The sequence below is a fragment of the Macadamia integrifolia genome, chromosome 6 (genome assembly GCF_013358625.1).
Source record: "Macadamia integrifolia cultivar HAES 741 chromosome 6, SCU_Mint_v3, whole genome shotgun sequence".
In the NCBI taxonomy this organism is placed as follows: domain Eukaryota; kingdom Viridiplantae; phylum Streptophyta; class Magnoliopsida; order Proteales; family Proteaceae; genus Macadamia; species Macadamia integrifolia.
In genome coordinates this window covers 1,917,388-1,937,646 of record NC_056562.1, presented here as the reverse complement: position 1 = coordinate 1,937,646, position 20,259 = coordinate 1,917,388, and the positions used below count along the sequence as shown (strand labels likewise).

Genomic DNA, 20,259 nt, shown 5'->3' with positions numbered 1-20,259 from the left:
ACTCAACATACAATTCATACGTGCAGAAGAAACAATTTGTTCTCTTTTTATATTGTAGTTCCTCTAAAAGACCTCGGGGGTTGTGGGAAGCTTGCATGCAGATGGGATTCCAATAGGTAGAAGTGTCGACATCGTCAAACGAAATTGATCAAGATCTTTCCAAAGTATGATGAAATGACTTTGCTGTATGATGAAATGACTTAGCTGCTAACCTGTTTTAAATAAGGTTTCAGATTTGCTGTACACGTTCCCCCTACAACAAAGTACCCCCGAGTCGCAATTCTTCTGGAGGTCGAGAGCTTAATTGCTATGAACATTAGTAATGTTTAGAATGCCCCGGGGGGCGCCCGGGGGCGGCCGGGGGGGGGGGGGGTGGGGATACCAAATCATTTCATAGGTTCTATATCATCTTCAGCAAGCTAGCTTTCCTTGTAAAATAATGGGAAAAAGTAGGATATGAAATCAAGAAAAAGAAAATCCGAATTAATGTCCAACGATCTTACAAGAAGAGGAAAACTCGATTCTTCTATAGCTACAATGATGCACAGTTTTGAATACATGTATTGTGGTTCAACGTGTCCAGCTCCAGAAGGCATACACGACAATTACTGTTACTACCATCCCTGTGTATTTAATCCATCTGTCAAGGCGGTTCCGCTTCTCAATTAGCTTCAATACTGAGTTTGAGAGCCCAACTGTGTTGAGGATGTCCAGTGCTTTCCGTTGTGCTCTCTGAAATAGGAGATAAAGGTCTATTAGTATCAATTTATTGCATCAATGACAATGAAACGATTCCTACCAAAAAAAAAAAATGGCAATGAAACGATAAAGCTATCATAATGGAAACTGTGACCAGCAATTCATTTGCTATCCACTGTCAAGAATACGACGACAATACAACACATTACCAGAGAGAAAACATGAATTTTCCTCAAAATTTCTTTTACCCTCATCAATCATTAAGTTCTAGTGTTCAACCAAATGTTAAGAAACTGTAATGGATAACTTGTACCTTTTCTGAGTAACCTCAACCTAGCCAACACCAAATAATAAAATCGAGATATATATTTTTTTTCACTACCTTTTTCAAAAGATAGGCAACTGATTTCACCAGAATGGAGAACTGTAGACCAAAAAAGAAACACTGCACAATGTGGCTTACAAGCTACATGCTAATGTACATTACATAACAACTCCATCCTGAATTCTACCACAGCTCTCTGCATGGATAATACTGAGGTCAAAGATTCGTTTGAATTCCTCCAAACACTCCAACATAAAAATTGAGGGGGCATGACCCTCCCTCCTCTGACGGTTTCCACCGCCGGAATTTCCCCTCTCCTCCCTGACTCCTCTCCCATCGACACCCCCTCATCTCCCTCTCTCACTCTCCTCCTCCCAAACCTCCCCCTCCAATCGACAATCCCTCATCTCCCTCCTCTCCCTCTCCCAAACCTCCCTCTCCCTCGCCTCCCCCTCAGAAATCCTGGGCCTCAGTTGCTTCCCATAGCTCTCATCCCCCCCATGTCGGCTTTCCCTTGTCCTTTATCGATCCCACCCGCCTTGAGGATGCTTTGGTTGGATTCTGCCCTGCAGCTGCTGGCCTCTGAGATTGCTAAATGGCAAAACTGCCTTACAGGTCATTTCCTCGGTAGCTGGCTGCCATTTCCCATTGTGAAATCCTCCTCCTCTTGGCAGTGGAAGATCTCCGGCACGCTTTTGATGTCACTCCTTGACAATGGATTAAAAATATTTAACTTCCCCAGTGATGTGGAGAAAAACTTTGCCCTGGACGTCGGTCCTTGGATGGTTGCAAAAAGCCCATTTTCCTTGGGCAATGGGATCAGTTCCTTTCATTCATCAAAGTGGACTTCAAGACTATCCCGGCGTGCATATCCCTACCGAATTTGCCTCTTCACTACTGGTGTGCGAAAGGCCTCAGTATCATTGGGTCGATTATCGAAAAGCCTCTTTACTCCGACCTTCGTACGAGGACTCAAGACCTTTTGGCCTTCGCTCGCATCTGTGTTGAAGTCTATACAGAGGTCCCCCGCCAACCACAGTGAACATCCACAATGCCGATGGCTTCTCCATCTATCAGGTGATTCAATACGACTGGTGCCCCATATATGCTATATTTGCAAAACCTTTAGGCATAAGACTGAAAGTTGTGCCCCAAAAACCACCCCTGCCTGAGGTTATCCCTGTTCCAACTGAAGCTACTAAGCCTTCTGCTCCTGTGCGACCCAAGGGCTGCACTAGATGTAGAAAGCACCCCCAGAACCGTAGCCGCATGGCAGATCCACGCCCTTCAGAAAACTGACTCCCCTCGCTCCAGGCCTGCTTCCATAGGACCTTTGGATTCTTTGCTTCTAACCACTGGTCCAAACCGCTTCCATCTACTGTCAAATCCCTCTTGCTCTGGCTCTGACATTGATTCCTCTTATTCCCTCTCCTCCGCCTCGTCTAAGAAGGTCTCTTCCTTCCCCGGCTCTAATGCAGCCATCCCCGACTCTCGCCCTCCCTCTACCCTGCAGTCTGTCGGCCTCCTTTCGCATACCCTTGCTTCTATCTCTAATCCTCCCCGCCCCTCTACCTTTGTCTGCCCCTTTCTACTCCTCTCGAGACCCTTATACCCCCACCGACACTCACCCTCCTCTTCCCTCTTGCTTCCCCTTGTATGATCCCTTACCATTATAGTCCCACTCCTATCCTGGCGTCCTTTCCTGGTCCTCATCCTTCTGACCCTCAAACCACCACTCTCCTTAACCCGTCAACACTCCTATCAGCCATAACCTGCCATCTCTTGAAGGGTCCTTCTTCAACTGACATCCCTGGCTCCTCCTTTCCTGATTTCCTCCTCTGTATGCAGCCTCCTGCAGAAACTCCTTGTGACTCGACAGGCCTCTGTCTCCCATTCCCACGCCTTGGAAGGTGCCATCGACATCGCCGCTTCCTCCCCTGGCCTTCAGCCAGGCTCCACTCTAGTCTCCGCCCCTCCGCATGCCTTGGAAGGTATCTCCGCCGCCGCCACAACCACTCATGGCCTTCCGCTAGGCTCCGTCCTCGTCACTGGTCATCCTCACATCTTGGAAGGTGTCATCACCAACTCTGCATCCTATTCTGACACTTCTCTCACCGCCAGCTGTGATATCCTGTATTAAATGCAGCTATGATCCTAAGTGACTGGACCTAGCAAGCACTGAGGGCAACTGGCTATCCAATTTGGCCAGTGTAGGTTGCATTGAGGGAAGAGTAACTGACAGCCTACATAGGCCAAACAAGGGGGCAAAATGGCCAAATCAGTGTACACGAGGCCACACACCTACTGGACTTGAGAGCCAAGTGGTTGGGACTGCAGGCAAACAGATTTTACTGTTCCCGACAGGTCACCTGCCTGGCCAGCCGGTGACACCTGCCGATGGAGCTGTCTGTAGAATAAATTACATTATTATTTTGTGGGGCCCACACCCCTACAGCTCAGCTCACCCCGTTTACCCCATACATAAAAGTCTTCATGCTGACTGTATATCACCTTTCAGATCAGCTAGAGGTGGGGTCCACATGGAGATATTATAGTTTAAAGTGTTAAATTAATTATAAGGTCCTAGCCAAACAGACCCTAAGGTCTATATTGGCTGGACTACATAAGTGGAATTCAGCTACTGTTCACTTCTATAAACCTTCATTCGTAGGCAGAAAGGAGAGAAAAGAAAGAGGAAAAAGAGGAGGAGGAGGAGGAAGGAGAAGGGACACTGGTGTTGCATCCTGCTGCCCTGCTACTGCTGCTGCTGTGCATGAAGCTACTACTACTGCTGCTGCTGCTGCTGCCGTGCTGAAGCTGCTACTCATGCTTCTGGTGGCTGGGCTGCTGTATGAGAAGGGATGCTGCCATCTCTAGACCCAGGTGAGTGGTACTACCCTCCCAGTTGAATAAATTCTGCTAGTACAAGTAAGGTAGCAAGTTACGGTTAGTATTCTTATGTAATTGGAAGCTGGGATTTAGCAAGGTTTTAAAACTTGATCTCGCCGGCCATCTCGCTATCCCAACAAAAACAAGATATGCCGAAACCTTTTATTTTTCGGGTGGTCAACTCGCTAGTAGATCTCGGTGGGCATATGGCCTTTGTAGGTCTTGAAACTGTGTATTTACCATATTTTAGCCATTCTAAACACAATGGAAACATCAGATTTGCAAAAAACAAACTCAAAATGGTACTTTGACAATGTACCCTATGTAAGTATGCGGCAAGTCTTCGAACACTTCATCTAATATGATATATTCATCAATCCACCTTCCACAATCACCATTTTGACACAACTTAATCATGACATAAAAAAACCAATGGTAAGAAACAAGATTTGATGATGTTACTTTGAAAAAAATGGGTTTGGGAAGAAGTTTTCATCTTAGAGTGTTCTTGAAGGGAAAAGCCCCCACCAATCTTGAATATTTTTGCTTCAATGCAACTACGAGTGAAGACGTCCAAGAAAGAACAAATGTTCCACAGATTTTGTGTTTTTTCTCTCAAAAATAGGTCCCAGAGGCAAAACCTGGCGAAACCAACAAGATATCTCGCCTCTTGGGGTCGAAACCATGTTTATATAGTGTGGCCCAAACCAGAATTTGGACCGAAACTGGTCGAGTCGAGATTTCGACCGAGATCTCGCCGAGATCTCAAAATCTCGCTCGAGATTTGGTCATTTTTTGACCTCGCCTATTACGCCAACTCGCCTTTTCGAAATAACGAGATATCAGCCAAGATCTCGCCGAGTTCTTAAACCATGGGATTTAGTCCCTAAGCTATGAATTAGCTACTTGCAACTGAATCCCTAATTTTAGAATGGGTTCAGGGACCCAATTTGATTCTGATTTGTCCGTGGGAACCCTAAATCATAGGGCTTTTGTTGTTCAAGTAAAATTCATAGTAATTGGAGATGGGATGGGGTTGTGCATGCAAGAAATTCTGCTATAGGGTAAGCAGGATTGTTATAGCTTTCCAGAATTGGGAATTGGGAATTGGGATAAGTTACCTAATTTCTTCCCTATAACCAACTGCTAAGCCTAAATTGGAGTTGGAATTGGAGTCCTACTATCATATTTTGTTAATCCAGCCCTAACCATGGTTCAAAATCTCACCGCAAGATCTCAGAAATCTCAATTTTTTTTTTTTTTTTTTTTTACTGAGTCGAGATGTGCCACGAATTAGAGAAAGGTAGTCATCTTCGTATCTCGGCCAAAATTTGGGTACCATTTCAATATTTCGCCCAAACGGTACCAACCAAGGCTTATAAATACTCAATCTCATTGGTGGGAAGTCGAAATTTTGACTCCAACTCGACTGTCTTGGCGAAATTTCGGATCCTCCTTGCATTAGAGCACAAAATCACTCCATTGTCCACTAATTTGCCACATCATCACATCTATTGCCTTGAAGATCACTCCAAGTTGAAGATCTACACATTTCAAGCTTTGGAAAGGTAAACCACTTTCCTCAAAACCATTTTTTTTTGAAATAGTATAAATAAAGACATGTTGAATAGGGCTAAATTTTACATATGTTGGACACTAGAGGCCGATCTATGACCTCACAGAGTCGAATTTTTTTTTTTTTTTGGTTAATAAATATTTTTTATTATTTTTCCTTTAAAAAGTACATTTTCGATCAAAATAAAATGTATTTTTTTTATGGTTAATATAGTTAATCATGTACTCCAAATATTAATTAATTAATGCTGAGGTATGTTTTGATCATGGCTTAAATGCATTATTTACTTGTTTTACTATCATATTATATCTTGTTCTAGCAATATTTCATAAAATCTCTAGAACAATTCGACAGTTGCTACCAAACTAGGGTTTGATGCAGATCCGGGGAATCGGATCGCTTATGGGCCCACAAAAGAGAAATTAAATCAATATTAAACAAAGCAGTGGCAATCTGATAATTTCTATGGAAAATTTAGAACCTCTTTAGAGTGAAATAAGTGACTAGGGACGAAACAGGGATTAAAACTAAGATAAGGGTGGTTCTGGAAATTAAATTCAGACTAAAGATGATTTAGAAACAAAGCTTCAGAAAGAAGGGGGCCTTGTGAAAATAACAGAAGATCTGACCTCATGTGAAGTTTTCCAAACTTGGTCACCCTCAACCTCACGATACCACAAAACCATAAGGCAAACTGGTTTGATTTCAATTGGGATGCCCTTCTCTTAAGAACTCCAGCCAAAATGGAAACCCAGATTGACGTTGCTAACCCCATGGACTCTGAACACCAACCAATACCCATCCAGATTATGAAATATTAGGCCTGATAGAAAATCTCTAAAGCTGGACCTGGCGGAAGTTAGGGTTCAGTTCAGTGTCTTGATCTGGCTTCTCACCACAGAAGAGGCGTGAACACCAGAAGCCCAGAGGGGTAAATTGCCTAGGTATAGGCTGCCTTCAAATCAAATAACAGATCCAATCGATGGGTTTTACTGGCTCTGCAACACTTCTCAAAACCCTAATAACATCGCCAGAACAGAGTATAGACGACAAGCTTTCTTAGAACCTGTGACTATAGCCCAGAACAGAGTATCGACAGCATATAGAAAAGAAAAGGATAATAGGAGAAGAAAGAAAATAAATAAAGCAGTTGAAGGAAGAAGAGAAGAGAATATAAGAGAGGGAAAAGAAGGGAAGGTCAGAGAAGATTTCAGAGAGGCAGGGAAGGGGAAGGCATTCACGGCAGCCATGGTTTCACTCAAAATATTCTTTCTAATGAAACATCTTACTACTAAGACCTTAGAGTCCGTTTGGTAACTGATACTTTCCCTAAAACCCATTATTACAACACTCCCCCCTCAAGTTAGTGCATAGATATCATCTATGCCCAACTTGTAGATAATAGGATGAAACATCTTACTACTAAGACCTTTAGTAAATACATAAGCCAGTTGTTCATTACTGGGAACAAAAGGCACAGTGATAAGGCCCATATCCAGCTTCTCTTTGATGAAGTGTCGATTGATCTCCACATGCTTGGGTCGATCATATTGAACAGGGCTGTGAGCAATACTAATGGCAGATTTGCTGTCGCAAAAGAGCTTCATAGGAGGGGTAACAAGAACAGCCAAATGAGTGAGAAAACCATGAAGCCACAGGAGCTCACAAATGCCATGTGCCATAGCACAGAACTCTGCTTCAGCACTTGAACGGGCAACCACGACTTGCTTCTTGCTTCGTCATGTAACAAAGTTACCACCAACAAAGGTACAATAACCAGTAGTAGACCTGCGGTCATCAGGGGTACCTGCCCAATTCGCATCTGTGAAGGCCTCCACCTTAAGGTGATTATGAGGAGAAAAAAGGATGCCACATCCTGAGACAGATTTCAAGTACCCGAGAATATGCAGCACAACATCCATGTGAGTCTAGTAGGGATCATGCATGTACTGACTAACCAAGTTGATGGCAAATGCTATGTCAGGGTGTGTGCGAGAGAGATAGATCAACCGCCCCACTAATCTCTAATATCTCCCCTAATCCACAGGATCACCTTCTTTGCTACTTAGGTGACCATTAGCTTCAATAGGAGTGTCTGCCGGCTTACACCCCAACATGCCTATCTCAGAGAGAGAAGATCAAGCACATACTTCCACTAAGACAAGTAGATCCCACGAGAAGACCTGGCAACTTCAATGTCGAGGAAGTAACGAAGTTGTCCTAGATCTTTGATCTCAAATTCACCACTCAAGTATCTCTTGAGTTGAGAGATTTCTGCCAGATCATCACCAGTAACAATATCATCTACATAAACTATTAGGATAGCAATCTTCCCACTAGATCTCTTGATGAACAGAGTGTGGTCGGCATTGCTTTGAAAGTAACCTATAGCGCCATAGCCTTATGGAAACCTCTGAATCAAGCACGAGGGGATTACTTCAGCCTATACAAAGCACATTTCAGCTTGCATACCTTCCCTTGGGTTTTGGAGCAAGTGAACCCAAGAGGAATGTTCATATACACTTCCTCCTCAAGTTCCCCATGAAGGAAGGCATTCTTCATATCTAACAGCTGGAGATCCCAATCTAAGTTGGCGGCACAAGCCAAGATAACACGAATTGTGTTCATCTTAGCAACTGGAGCAAAAGTCCCCTGGTAGTTAATCCCATAAGTCTGTGTGAAGCCTTTAGCAACAAGTCTAGCCTTCTACCGATCCACTGTACCATCAGCCTTCTGTTTTACTAGTGAAGACCCACTTGCACCCAACTGTCTTCTTTTGTGAGGGAAGGCACACTAGATCTCATGTATCATTCTTCTTTAGAGCCTGCATCTCTTCAACCATAGCTACCTGTTATTGTGAGTCTGCACTTGCTTCCTACCAGGTATGAGGAATGGACACAGAGGAAAGAGAAGATACAAAATTAGAGTAGGAAGGGGAGAGTGAGTCATTAGAAATAGTTTTAGCAATAGGATGTAAAGTACAAGACCTAATGCCCTTACAAACAGCAATAGGCAACTTAAGAGACTGGTCAACAAAAAGAGAATTACCAGGGTCCAAGGGGACAAGATCAGGCTCTCGAGGAGACGACTGGCATGGGAGGGTAGATGCTGGATGTGTATGGTCTGAGTCTGCTCTCTACGAGAATACACACATATCTCCAGCCGAGGCGAAGTAGGAGAAGTAAGAGTGTCACTCTCCCCCTGAAACGGGATACTAGCAGGGATAGCAATTTCAAGAGACGGCGGCACATCTTCTACAATGGAAGGACCCCTGAAGAGGTGTCGCAGTATAGTATGACGCAGATTCATGAAAGACAACATCCATAGTCATAGAGCAACGCCGAGTAGGAGGATGAAAACATCGATAGCCTTTCTGAATAGGAGCATACCCCAGAAAAATGCATCGGAGACCACAAGGATCAAACTTTCCATGAAGATGATGATTATGAGCATAACAAACACTACCGAATACCTTAGGAGGAATAGGAAAGGTAGCGAGACCGTGGAAAAGATATAGAGGGGAGCGGAAGGCATGATGAACCTGAGAAGTCATTCGGTTGATAAGAAAGGCAGCAATGAGAATTGGGTCACCCCAGTACTGGGGAGGAACATGCATCTCAAACATAAGAGAGCGTGCTACCTCACAAAGGTGGCGATTCTTCTGCTCAGCAAACTCGTTCTGAGCCAAAGTATCCACACAACTAATCTGATGAATCATCCCATAATCGGAAAGGTAAGCTTGAAAGGACCCTTCAAAGTATTCCCGGCCATTGTCGCTTCGAAGGATCTTAATGGTAGCACCAAACTGAGTATAAACCATGCGGTGAAATTGTTGAAAGCAACAGAAGGTCTCAGCCTTAGTTCGCATCATATAAACCCAAGTAGTCCGAGAATGACAATCAATGAAAGAAATAAACCACCGATAACCATTGATAGATACATAGTGGGATGGACCCCAAATATCAAAATGTATCAATGAAAAAGGAGTGGCACTTTTATTTCCAGAAACATAATAAATGATTCGAGTTTGTTTGGCCAAAACACATGCCTCACAAAAAAAATGACTTGAATTACAATTTTTAAAGGAAAAACTTTAGCTAAGGTTCCCAAAGGGGGATGTCCCAACTGACGATGCCACTGCAGTAACTCAGAGATGGGAGGTAACGTAGAAGATGTCTGAAGAGCCTGACCAGAGACCAATGCCGAGTCATCATCAAGCAGATGTAGACCACTACGTACCTTACCAGAGCCAATCGTTGCCGCTATCACTAGATCTTAAAAAACACAATGAGACGGGAAAAATGTGACTTTGCAATTAAGATTGGAGGTAAGACTACTAATGGACAAAAGGTTAGTGGGAAAAGAAGGAACATGCAATATAGTAGAAAGAGATAAAGAGGGGGTACAACTAATAGAGCCCTTCCCCAGAATAGTGGAATAAGTCCCATTAGCCATTTTCACCTTACCATTACCAGGACAAGTAATGTACTGTGAAAAAAGAGACAAACGGCTTGTCATATGATCTGAAACCCTAGAGTCTATAATCCAAAGGATAGAAGAGACAGACATAGTATGGTCACAAAAAGAGATACCTAACCCAGAAGGGGTGGAATGGGCAGAGCTTGCAGTGGCAGGTGCAAGTGCAGGTGCAGGCGAATCTGGACATGTCATGAGGCGCTAAAGGGCAGTAAGCTCATCAGATGATAGCGAGGCTACTGAGGAGCTAAAAGCAGAGTCAGAGTCAGGGCTCTCAGCGTGGTTGGCTTGCCCAGAAGTACCGGCACGACCCTTCCCTCGCCCTTTTCCAGATGTAACAGCAGGACGGACATGAAGCTTTCAACAGTGCTCCTTGGTGTGACGCTCCTTCCCACAATAATGGCACTTCACTAGAGTCCTGATAGGAGCCACCCGACTATGGGGCTACACTAAGGGACTGAGTGCCAGAAACAAGTGCAAATCTCTCAATAGGAGTGGCATCTTATTGTGGAAGCATAGTGGTACGTCGACTGTCCTCAAGTTGGATCACAGCATAGGCTTGATCCAAGGTAGGAAAAGGTCACGACTCAAAACCTGGGACTACAACTGATCAAACTCCACATTCAGACCTACCAAAAAGTCATAGACCCTGATCTTGTCCTCTCGCTTCTGAAACTTGGTGACATCTTCAGGAGTGGAAGGAGTATACTACTCATAGAAATCCAACTCAGTCCATAGTGTCTGCAACTCATAGTAGTACTATGACTAAGTGAGCCCTCTCTGCCTCAGATCACGAACCTTCTGGTGAAGCTCAAAGACCTGAGCATCATTTCCTGTCTGGGAATAGATATTCTGGACAGACTTCCAGATCTTCGCAGCGAAGACAACGAGATAACCACGCGGAAGCTGTGGCAACATGGAACTGACAAGGAAGGCCATAACCAGAGAGTTGACATACTCCCACTTGTCAATCTCAGTACCGGTGGTCAGACGTTTCGTGGTTTCAATGAGGTACCAGTAATAGCCACGGGACTTGATGGAGATGCAAACCAAGCATGACCACATAGTTTGTGTCATCAAGCTTGATAACACAAGGTGGAAGGGTAGGAAGAGTTGTGGTGTCTCTGTCAGTAGAAGCTGAGGAGTAGATAGACACGGTTGCTACTCAAGGGAGCTGTGCAAATAGAAGAGACACTAGCTAGAGATATAGAAAGCACCAAACTAACCAGAAAAAGCTAGAAAACTGAAAAATCGATAAAGGGTAAAACCTTGAGAAAAAGATTTTAGGGATAGCTCTAGAATATACCTCAAATGAAAAAGTGATTGGTACATACCACGACAAGGATAAAAGGCACCAACCGCAACAAACATCAAGACGATCGAAGCATCGAGCAGGGAAAAAGCATCCTGGTAATGAAAAAACGTTCTCAAGTAAAACACCCTGAAAAAGTGATGAAAAAAAGGTTATGGGTCTCTCAGATTATTGTAAAAGAGAGTTTGAGAGCCCAGGGGAAGGATGGATGGAGGCTAGAAACCCTCTTGGTGGTTTCAGAAGCTCCCACCACGAGAGAGAGCAAATGAAGATAGATGGAGGGAGGTGCTGGGAGAAAGAGAAATGAGAAAGAGGCAAAGAGATGGAGAAAAGGGAGAGCCCTTAGGTTCGGATCCTATGGCTCTGATACCATGTTAAATGGGGTAATGACTTGAGTCTCATATGACACTAGCCCTCTTTATTTATAACAATGGAGAGAAGGTTCTAGAGAATTACAAAAACCATTAAACCCCTTAGGTCCATTTGGTAACTGACACTTTCCCTAAAACCCATTATTACAACACTTTTAATTTCATTCAATTCAATTCTTCAGTTGGGTACAATAACTCTAATTAAAGACAAAAAATAAACCTAATCCTATTTGAAGCTGAAACAAATATTGCATCTAATCTATAATAGAAAAAAACCTCACTCAAATAAGAATACTTGCAAACTAAATTCTAATTCTAAAAGGGAAAGCAAAGAAAGAATCTAATCAAAAGATATTTTAAACCCAACGCCCAACTGCATCATGCAACTCTAAAACACTGTCATGTTCAAATATTTTTGCAAATTAAGTTCTAAGCATGTTTGTTAACCTTAAAACAAGCTCTCCACCAAGTTTCAGGTCATAATATGACCGTTTGACTGCCGAAACAGTCAACTGAGTAAAAAAAACACCCAACTCGCTGAGATCTCGCCTAGATTTTGAACCTTGGCCCTAACTGGGTGGTAAGATTTAAGGAAAAAGACCCCAGCCTCTTCAGTTTAACAGATTTCTAAATTAATGCTCAGAATTGTATTGGAATTGAGTGAACTAAGCTAGGGTTCACCTAATTGAGCTTTTAAGTGAGGTTACAAAAGACCCTACACACACACTAGACCCTATATATAATGCATGGCCTAAGGGTTAGAGGCCAGTTGGAGCCTACAGAGTTCAGTAAACGTCTGGCAGAATAGAAAATTCTGCAGACATTCACCGGTGGGTGGGTGGCCAGCAGCCAGCCGGTGGCTATACTGCTGACCTGTCGGTGGAGCTCCTGCAACCCAAATAAGTCCCTGTTTTGCTGTGGGTACCTTTCTATCATATGGGACCTGCATACACATTTGGTATGGTTAAATCTTACAAGGGAGGAATATGTTAAGAAGGGTTTGGTGAAAGGAAACCTAATAAAATATGGGTCCTAGGATTGTGAATGGAATACAATCTAACCAGACCAAGAGCTGTTATATCCAATAGATTACCCCAATTACCTGTGGAAGTGTATAGATAGCCAATAGGTTATGAGCCAGTCCTATTAGATGGACAGTGGAACAATGGTTGTGTGGGCTCAGACAATAGCCTACATATAAATTAGAAGCAAGGTTTAAGAACTCGCTCTTGCCTCCCATCTCGCTAATCCAAAAAAGAGAGATCTCGCTGAGATCATGTATTTTTTCCCGTTCGACTCGATGGTTGGTCTCGGTGGTTGTATGGTTTTTGTAACCCTTGAAAGTTGGTATTTACCCTATTTTAGGACTTCTAAACACAATGGAAACATCAGTTTTTTAAAAATCAAACCTAAAATTGTACTTTGACTTCGTACCCTATGTAAGTAGTCTCCAACTCTTTGGACCTTAGGCTAGTATGCTCTATTACACAATCCACATTCCACAATCAACACATGACGCAACATATTCATAAGAATTTAAAAGACATCATATATAAGAAAAGTGACTCCAAATGTGGATGAGGAGGTAATATTCTCTACTCTTTAAGCTTCAATGAGTGTAGGAATGGAGATCCTCAAGCAAAAGCACCAACATCATTGCTCCTTGGTGTTTTTTTCTTCAAAAAAATAGAGAGAGGCGAGATTTGGCGAGATCTCGATCGAGTTTTTGTACAATTTGTATCTCGCCATGCATCTCGTTTCGTCTTATTAAAAAAACGAGATATTAGAGAGATCTCGCCGAGATCTTGATCCATGATTAGGAGGTCTATTGGACTAATTAGGTTAGTAGGTGGGAAAGATGCTGACACAAGATCAGTACCCTTCTAAATAGTTGATTTGGATTCTGGTGAGGGAATTCAATAGGAATTTGAGACTTAGGGCTGTCCTTGAATAGAATAAATAAGCCTAACATCTATTACCTAAATTAATTTAGGAACCTAAGATACTCGGCGAGGATACATTATGGACATATTTTGTATATACGTACAATTGCACATGTGGATTTTGATACCAAGATTGATGTGATCATGATTTGTGGATGTGAATTGTGATGAGGTGTATAGTAGTAATTATAGTATTGACGGTCTGAGGCACGGTGTGACCGATGGGAGGATTCCGGTACCGTGGGCTCAGAGGTCAGTATTATGATTATGACCATAGTTAGATGTGGACGTATGGTTGTTATTGGTTGATATGGATGCATATAGATTGCATTGAGTTACCTCACATCTCAGTTCTATAAACCCTTGCCAATAGGGGTGAGGTATTGGCTAAACCCACTCAATGGTAGGCCTTAGGGGACTACTACACCCGGGTACGACGTATTGTATCCTAGTGGGCACAACAAGGTAACAATGTACTGTACGCATGACTGTCGGAGAGCATGGGTTGTGAGGCTGTGTCTACGAGACAATGGGGAGTGGACAGAGGTTCCCTTCTGATGTTATGATTTATATTTAGCTGAGATGTATGATGTAATATCTATGTAACTATGGGCTTATCCAAATTGGGCCTGTAACATTGTATTATCATTGTAGATTGATCACCACAAGTAATTAACACGTTATAAATTTTTATTCATGCCTTGGAAGGTGCCATCGACATCGACGCTTCCTCCCCTGTCCTTCAACCAGGCTCCACTCTAGTCTCCGCCCCCTCCTCATGCCTTGGAAGGTATCTCCGCCGCTGCCACAACCACTCCTAGCCTTCCGCTAGGCTCCGCCCTCATCACTTGTCATCCACACGCCTTGGAAGGCATCATTACCAACTCCGCATTCTGTTTCGACACTTCTCTTGCCACTAGCTCCTCTGGCCCCTCTGTTGTCGTTGCTTTTGCCCAGGTCGCCTCGGTCAAGCTATGCCCTACCTCGATAATCTTTGCCACTTTATTTGGAGCCCTTAGCTCTCCGCCCCGACATGGTCGACATCAATTCATCCTTTATGATTGCCGATGACAGACTAGACGCTACCAGGGCACATTGTTGGCCAACCCACTAATGTCCTTCAAGAGATCATCTCCTCTGCCACCAACAACAGTAAGCTCACTGATCACTTTCACAAACTTGCTACAGCTACTAGTCAACTCCCTAGCCTTCTACCAGGTTCAAATGCTCCCACCACTTGTGGTCTCCCACCAGGGTCTGCTACTCATAGTTGTCAAGGCATCTCCTAGGCGGCGATTTGGTCTCCCAACATGTTTCAAAGGGTAAATCGGTAGTATGATCTGGTGTAGTCTCATCTATCGACCACCAACGGTCATATGGCATTGCCATATCGTCACCTAGGACAATTTAGTACGCTTTTAAAGTAAATCAGTCGCCATTAGGTCTTTTTTTTAAGTTACTTTTGTAAATTACTAATATTGATTCTCTTTTTAACATTCTTATTGGCAGGTGTAATCCAAGTTCATATTGTATTGCTACATGGGAACAAATTGACACCCTAAATCCCTAATAGATGAAACACTCGAATCGATCCCTCACAAGTCAATAAAGTCAGTGAAGTTGGAAGTTGCGACTTCTTCAACAATTCAACCCTAACACTTACAGTTGCTGGAGGTGAGGACTTCTCCAACAACAAGGTGACAACCTCGACCTCTGGTGGTTGCTACTCCGACAAAGAAAGGTATGTACTCAGTACTTTGTACTCTTCTAGTCTTCTTCTAATCTTCTCCTTCCTCTTCCTCTTTTTTTTTTTTCCATTTTTTTTTTCTTGCCTCTATTTTTTCTTCTTCTTATCTCTGTTTTTTTCCTCATTTCTTCTTTCCTCATTTTATACTGTTATTGGGTAGTGCCGACTGCCGAGTCATTAACAAGCTAATCTGTGGTAAGGTTGAGAGGTTCCGAAGAGCTTTAGCAGCCACTATCTTTGCCTCCACATTGACATGATCATTTTGATCACTCAAACTCCATTTCTGCCAAAGTCGTTGCCATAATCATTTTGACAATTTCGGGCGCTGCATCTGCAGTATCAAACCATGATGTGTGCGAGCTCTAGCAAGTAGCAATGTATGAGTGCTACAAATATATGTATCCCTCAAATAAAAACTTTTACGATATCATGTGTCAGTGTATGAGTTCTAGCATATGCACGCACGATATTCTTCCCTATTCCATCCCCCTTCTTTATCTCAAACTCCATGCATTCTGTGAATCGGTTCTATTATGTTTAATGGGAATAGGGACTTTCAGATAGGTGATTTGTGCCATTGTTTTTGCAAGATAAATTAATTAAGCCTTGAACTACAAACCCCAGTTCTTGTATCAGCTGAAGCAACTCACGAGCCTCCACAATCCATTAACCAGGTAGGCTGGTAATTCTTGTTACTTCTTGCCCCCTTTTTTCCCTCTCGTTTGTAGTCTGCAATCTGCATGGGCATTAGGCATTAACCATTAGACGCTGCCTCTGTTCTTCCCCCTTCACTTTCTATTCTGTAATTTCTAAATTCTAAATTTCTAATGTCTTAGTCCTTTGCTCAACGGCTCAGGTATCTAATGTCTAATGTATTTTTTCTTAGATTATTTGTTACAATGGATGCTACTGTTGGTGGTAGTAATGGGGGTGAAAATTTAAGTACTGCTATGTATGATCCAAGTAAAGACTCAAACACTAAACAGGAAGGCCAAATCAAAAGACCCCTGGTGGACGTATGGGAATTTGGCCTGATACATCAGACAAGAACCTTGTTAGATGCATTCGATGTGGGAAAGATCTCAAAAGTGGAATTAAAAGATTAAAACAACATTTGGTGGGTGGATATGAGGATGTTGCCAAGTGCACCAAGACAACTACGGCAATTGCTACAGAGATGAATGCAGCTCTTATGCATAATAGGAAGAAAAGGAAAGAAGAAATTTTGGATGTTAATGTTGATGTTGATGTTAATATTATGTTGATGTTGATGTTAATGTTGATGTTGAGACACATATAGAAGTTAAAGGTCAAAGATAGTCTGGTGGGTCTCATTCTTCTACAACCATTAGAGTTATTCCTAGCTCTGGGACAACTGCTAAGAGAAAGAAAGTGGTCATTCAGCCACAACTAGAGGGCTCCATGGATGCTCATGTTAGACGGACTCCTAAGCAAGTGATTGCTAACATGCATCTTAAAGTTCCTACTCAGACTAGTATAGAGAATCGGCTTAGATCCGCGGAAGAAAAAAAGAGAATTGATAATCACATTGTTAATTGGGTTTACCAATGTGGTATTGCATTCAATGCTCTTAAGTCAAGGAGGTTTGAGGTGATGATGGAATTTATTGCACGATATGGGTCAGGATATAAGTCTCGAAGTTATCATGAAGTGAGGGTACCATTGTTAAAGGCAGCAAAGGAGAAAACTGCAGAGATGAAGAATAAATATGAAGAGTATTAAAAGCAGTATGGGTGCACTCTTATGTCTGATGGATTGATGAATAAAAAGGAAGACAATTAATTTCCTTGTTAACTGTCCAAAGGGAACTTATTTTATTGGTTCTATTGATGCATCCAGTGTGTCTCAAAATGCAAATATGTTGTTTGAATTGATTGACAGCAAAGTTCAAGAAATTGGTGAGGAATATGTTGTGCTAATTGTGTCGGATAATGCATCGGCTTATAAATTAGCCGGGACAATGCGGATGTAGAAGAGGACAAAGCTATATTGGACTCCTTGTGCAGCCCATTGCATTAACCTGATGTTGGAGGACATCGGATTTCTGAAATCTTATAAGAATGTGATGAGTAAAGCAAAAAAAAAAAAAATAACCAACTTCATCTACAGGCACACACGCCTTCTTAATGCAATGAGAGATAGAACCAATGGGAGGGATCCTGTGCTGACAGCAGCTACTAGATTTGCAACTGCATTTTTTACACTTCAAAGCTCGTTAAAACATAAGGATGACTTAAGGCATTTTTGTTTATTTCTGATGCATGGACTTTTCTAATTTGTCAAAGACAGAGGTTGGGAAGTGGTTGATACGGTGTATGCTACAGAATTTTGGAATGGTTTGGAAAATTGTCTTAAAGCTTCAAAGCCACTTATTACTGTCTTGAGGATATTGGATGCTGATGAGAGGCTGATGTAGTTAGGTGATGGAAGGGATCTCTTTGATTTGGGATTTTTTATTTACTTTCCTTTTTAGGTTTAGAAGTTAGTTTGTGGTATTTTATTTAGCTTAGATTTTTATTTCAGTTTCTATCTAGGCTAGTTTCCATTTTTAATTAGTTACCATTGTGATGCATTAAGTTTTCCTTTAAGTAGTCATGTAATACAATCTAAAATTTCAGTTTTAGATTTTGAAGAATAGAAATTTGATTAAGAGTTTTTGGATTTGAAACCATGGTTGCCGATTCCCCCTTCTTCTTCCCCTAAAATTTTTCAGTCCCTTCTCTTCCATTCTTTTACTTCCCCTTTATTTCTTCTCCTTCCTCTTTAAAATTTCTGGTTTTCTTCCCTTACCCTGCTCTGGGTGACAGTATCAGATCTAAAGGAAGCTCCACTGAAGCTTGGTCTCCAATCGAATGACCCTGAGATTTGGGTGGACTGTAGGGCTTTCCTTAATACCGCCAGGTCTGAATAGCAGGGATTACTGTACCTCTTTGCTTGCTGTTTGGGGTATTTTCCTGTTGGAATCACAAGATCAAAAGGTATCCAAGCTTCGACTACAAATTTGGGCTGAAACAATGAACCTGGAAGGGCCTCTCACTACTGCCAACTTTCCCTCTTGCTGCTAGGTTACTGCTTGTGTCATGAGGCTGAAGACAACCTCATAAAAGAAGGTATACACCCTTATTTTATTAAATCCCAGAATTACCCCCTATCTTTTGTTTTTATTCCCCACTTTCTTTATTTATTTTGCCATTCCAATTCTATCCTTTGCCACTAACGGTTACATTCCCCTTTCCCTTCTTTTCATGATCTAAAGTTCTAGTAATTTACAGTTCTGCCATTACTTGTTAAAAGCTTCCTCTTATTTACTGAATTGCCATTCTCTTTGATATTTGGTTAAAATTTGTGCTATTTATTCATTAAGTGGGCCCTAAGCGATCCGATTCCTGTTCTTGGAACCCGGATCTACATCAAAGGCCTTCTATGCCTGAGGTTTATTTTTCCATGGAGGAGGCAAAAAAGAAAATACAATAAAATTTTGGGGATAGAGAAAGGCAGTACAAGAAATGTTAAATAGTGTTAACAAGCGTTGGGAATGTCAGATGGAGCCCCCTTTGTATGGAGCAGCACTATTTCTTAATCCTGAAAATTTTTTTGTTAAAAGGAAAGTGATGATGGTGACTACCAAATTATCCAGACTCTACAGTCAACATTTAATGAAGTCATTGCAAGACTAATACATAAACTATCTTTGCAAGACAAGATAACTACTAAAGCTGGTTTATATAGATATTCTCGAGGTTCTTTTGCCATGGATATGGCGATTAGACAATGAGCAACCATGAGTCCGAATAAGTATATTGTTTAGTTGCTTTGTTTGTACCTAGTAGCTACTTTGTATGATGTATTAATCCAGTTTTTTTATATACTTATTTTTTAGTTACTTGGTGGAGTTCATTTGGAGGTCAAGCTTTTGAGCTTTCAAAGGTTGCATGACGTATTCTAGGGCTTTGTTGCTCCTCTTCTGGTTGCAAACACAACTGGAGCACATTTGAGTTTGTAAGTAGTTAGTTATTGCATCTATTTCATTTTTTAGACGTTTTAATTTGAGAACAATTACTTTGTTTGTTGTTCTCCATTGTTTACAAATTCAGATTCATACCAAGAAGAGGAATAGGTTGGAAACATCACCGTTTGAATGATCTTGGTCTATATTCAATAAAATCGCCGCCTAGAAGAAAGGTTTCAACAAAGGCATCTCGAGAACATAATAATCCACTATTGCTTAATGAACTGGATTGGAATAGTGAGTGGATGGTTAGCCAGCCAATGGATGATGTAATCCATCCCAAGGATGATCTCACATGATACGTTACTGGTAGAGCAATGGAAGCAACAATGGAGGGTCCCAACCAACCCAGGAGAGCTCAAACATCATCCTCTAGAGGCAATGTGTGCTACACACGCTGTGGTAGAGGGAGGGCTATTGAGGAGTCATCAGGATCAGATGGAGAAAAAAAAGAGGAAGAGGAAGATGTGAATGATGACGAGGATGTCATAGATAACTTTAGTGAAAATGCAAATGATTCTGGTGGACAACAAGAAGAGAAACTGCCAACTGTTGATTTGTTGGATGATTATGATCAAGTGATTTGTGTTTGGATTTTATATACTGTTTAAACTTTAAACTTGAACTTTGAACTTTGAACTTGGATGATTAGTTAAGTTTTCTTTTTTTTATTTTGGTTAATTTTATGTTTTATATAATGATTTGTATTTGATAGCTTCATATACCTTTTACTTTATTCAGGTTGCTTACTCACTTCCAATCATTGCTTTCAAGCTTCAGTCATAGGTTAGCCTTTTATTTTTTAGTTTTACGACTTAATGTACATGTTGATTTTGATGACTTGATGTATAACTGAACAAGTCAATAATTCATGTTAATTTTGGATGACTT

The 20,259-nt window shown here is 41.8% G+C and overlaps 1 protein-coding gene across 1 annotated transcript in view; it reads right to left on the bottom strand.

The window, feature by feature from the left end:
• Positions 1-457: 457 nt before the first annotated feature.
• The window catches only part of LOC122081611, a 32,928-nt gene continuing 13,126 nt past the window's right edge, over positions 458-20,259 (bottom strand). Inside the window, exon 7 of the mRNA XM_042648797.1 lies at positions 458-732. Within this exon, the coding sequence (XP_042504731.1) occupies positions 571-732 (162 nt within the window). The 3' untranslated portion in view covers positions 458-570. The remainder of the gene's footprint in view (positions 733-20,259) is intronic.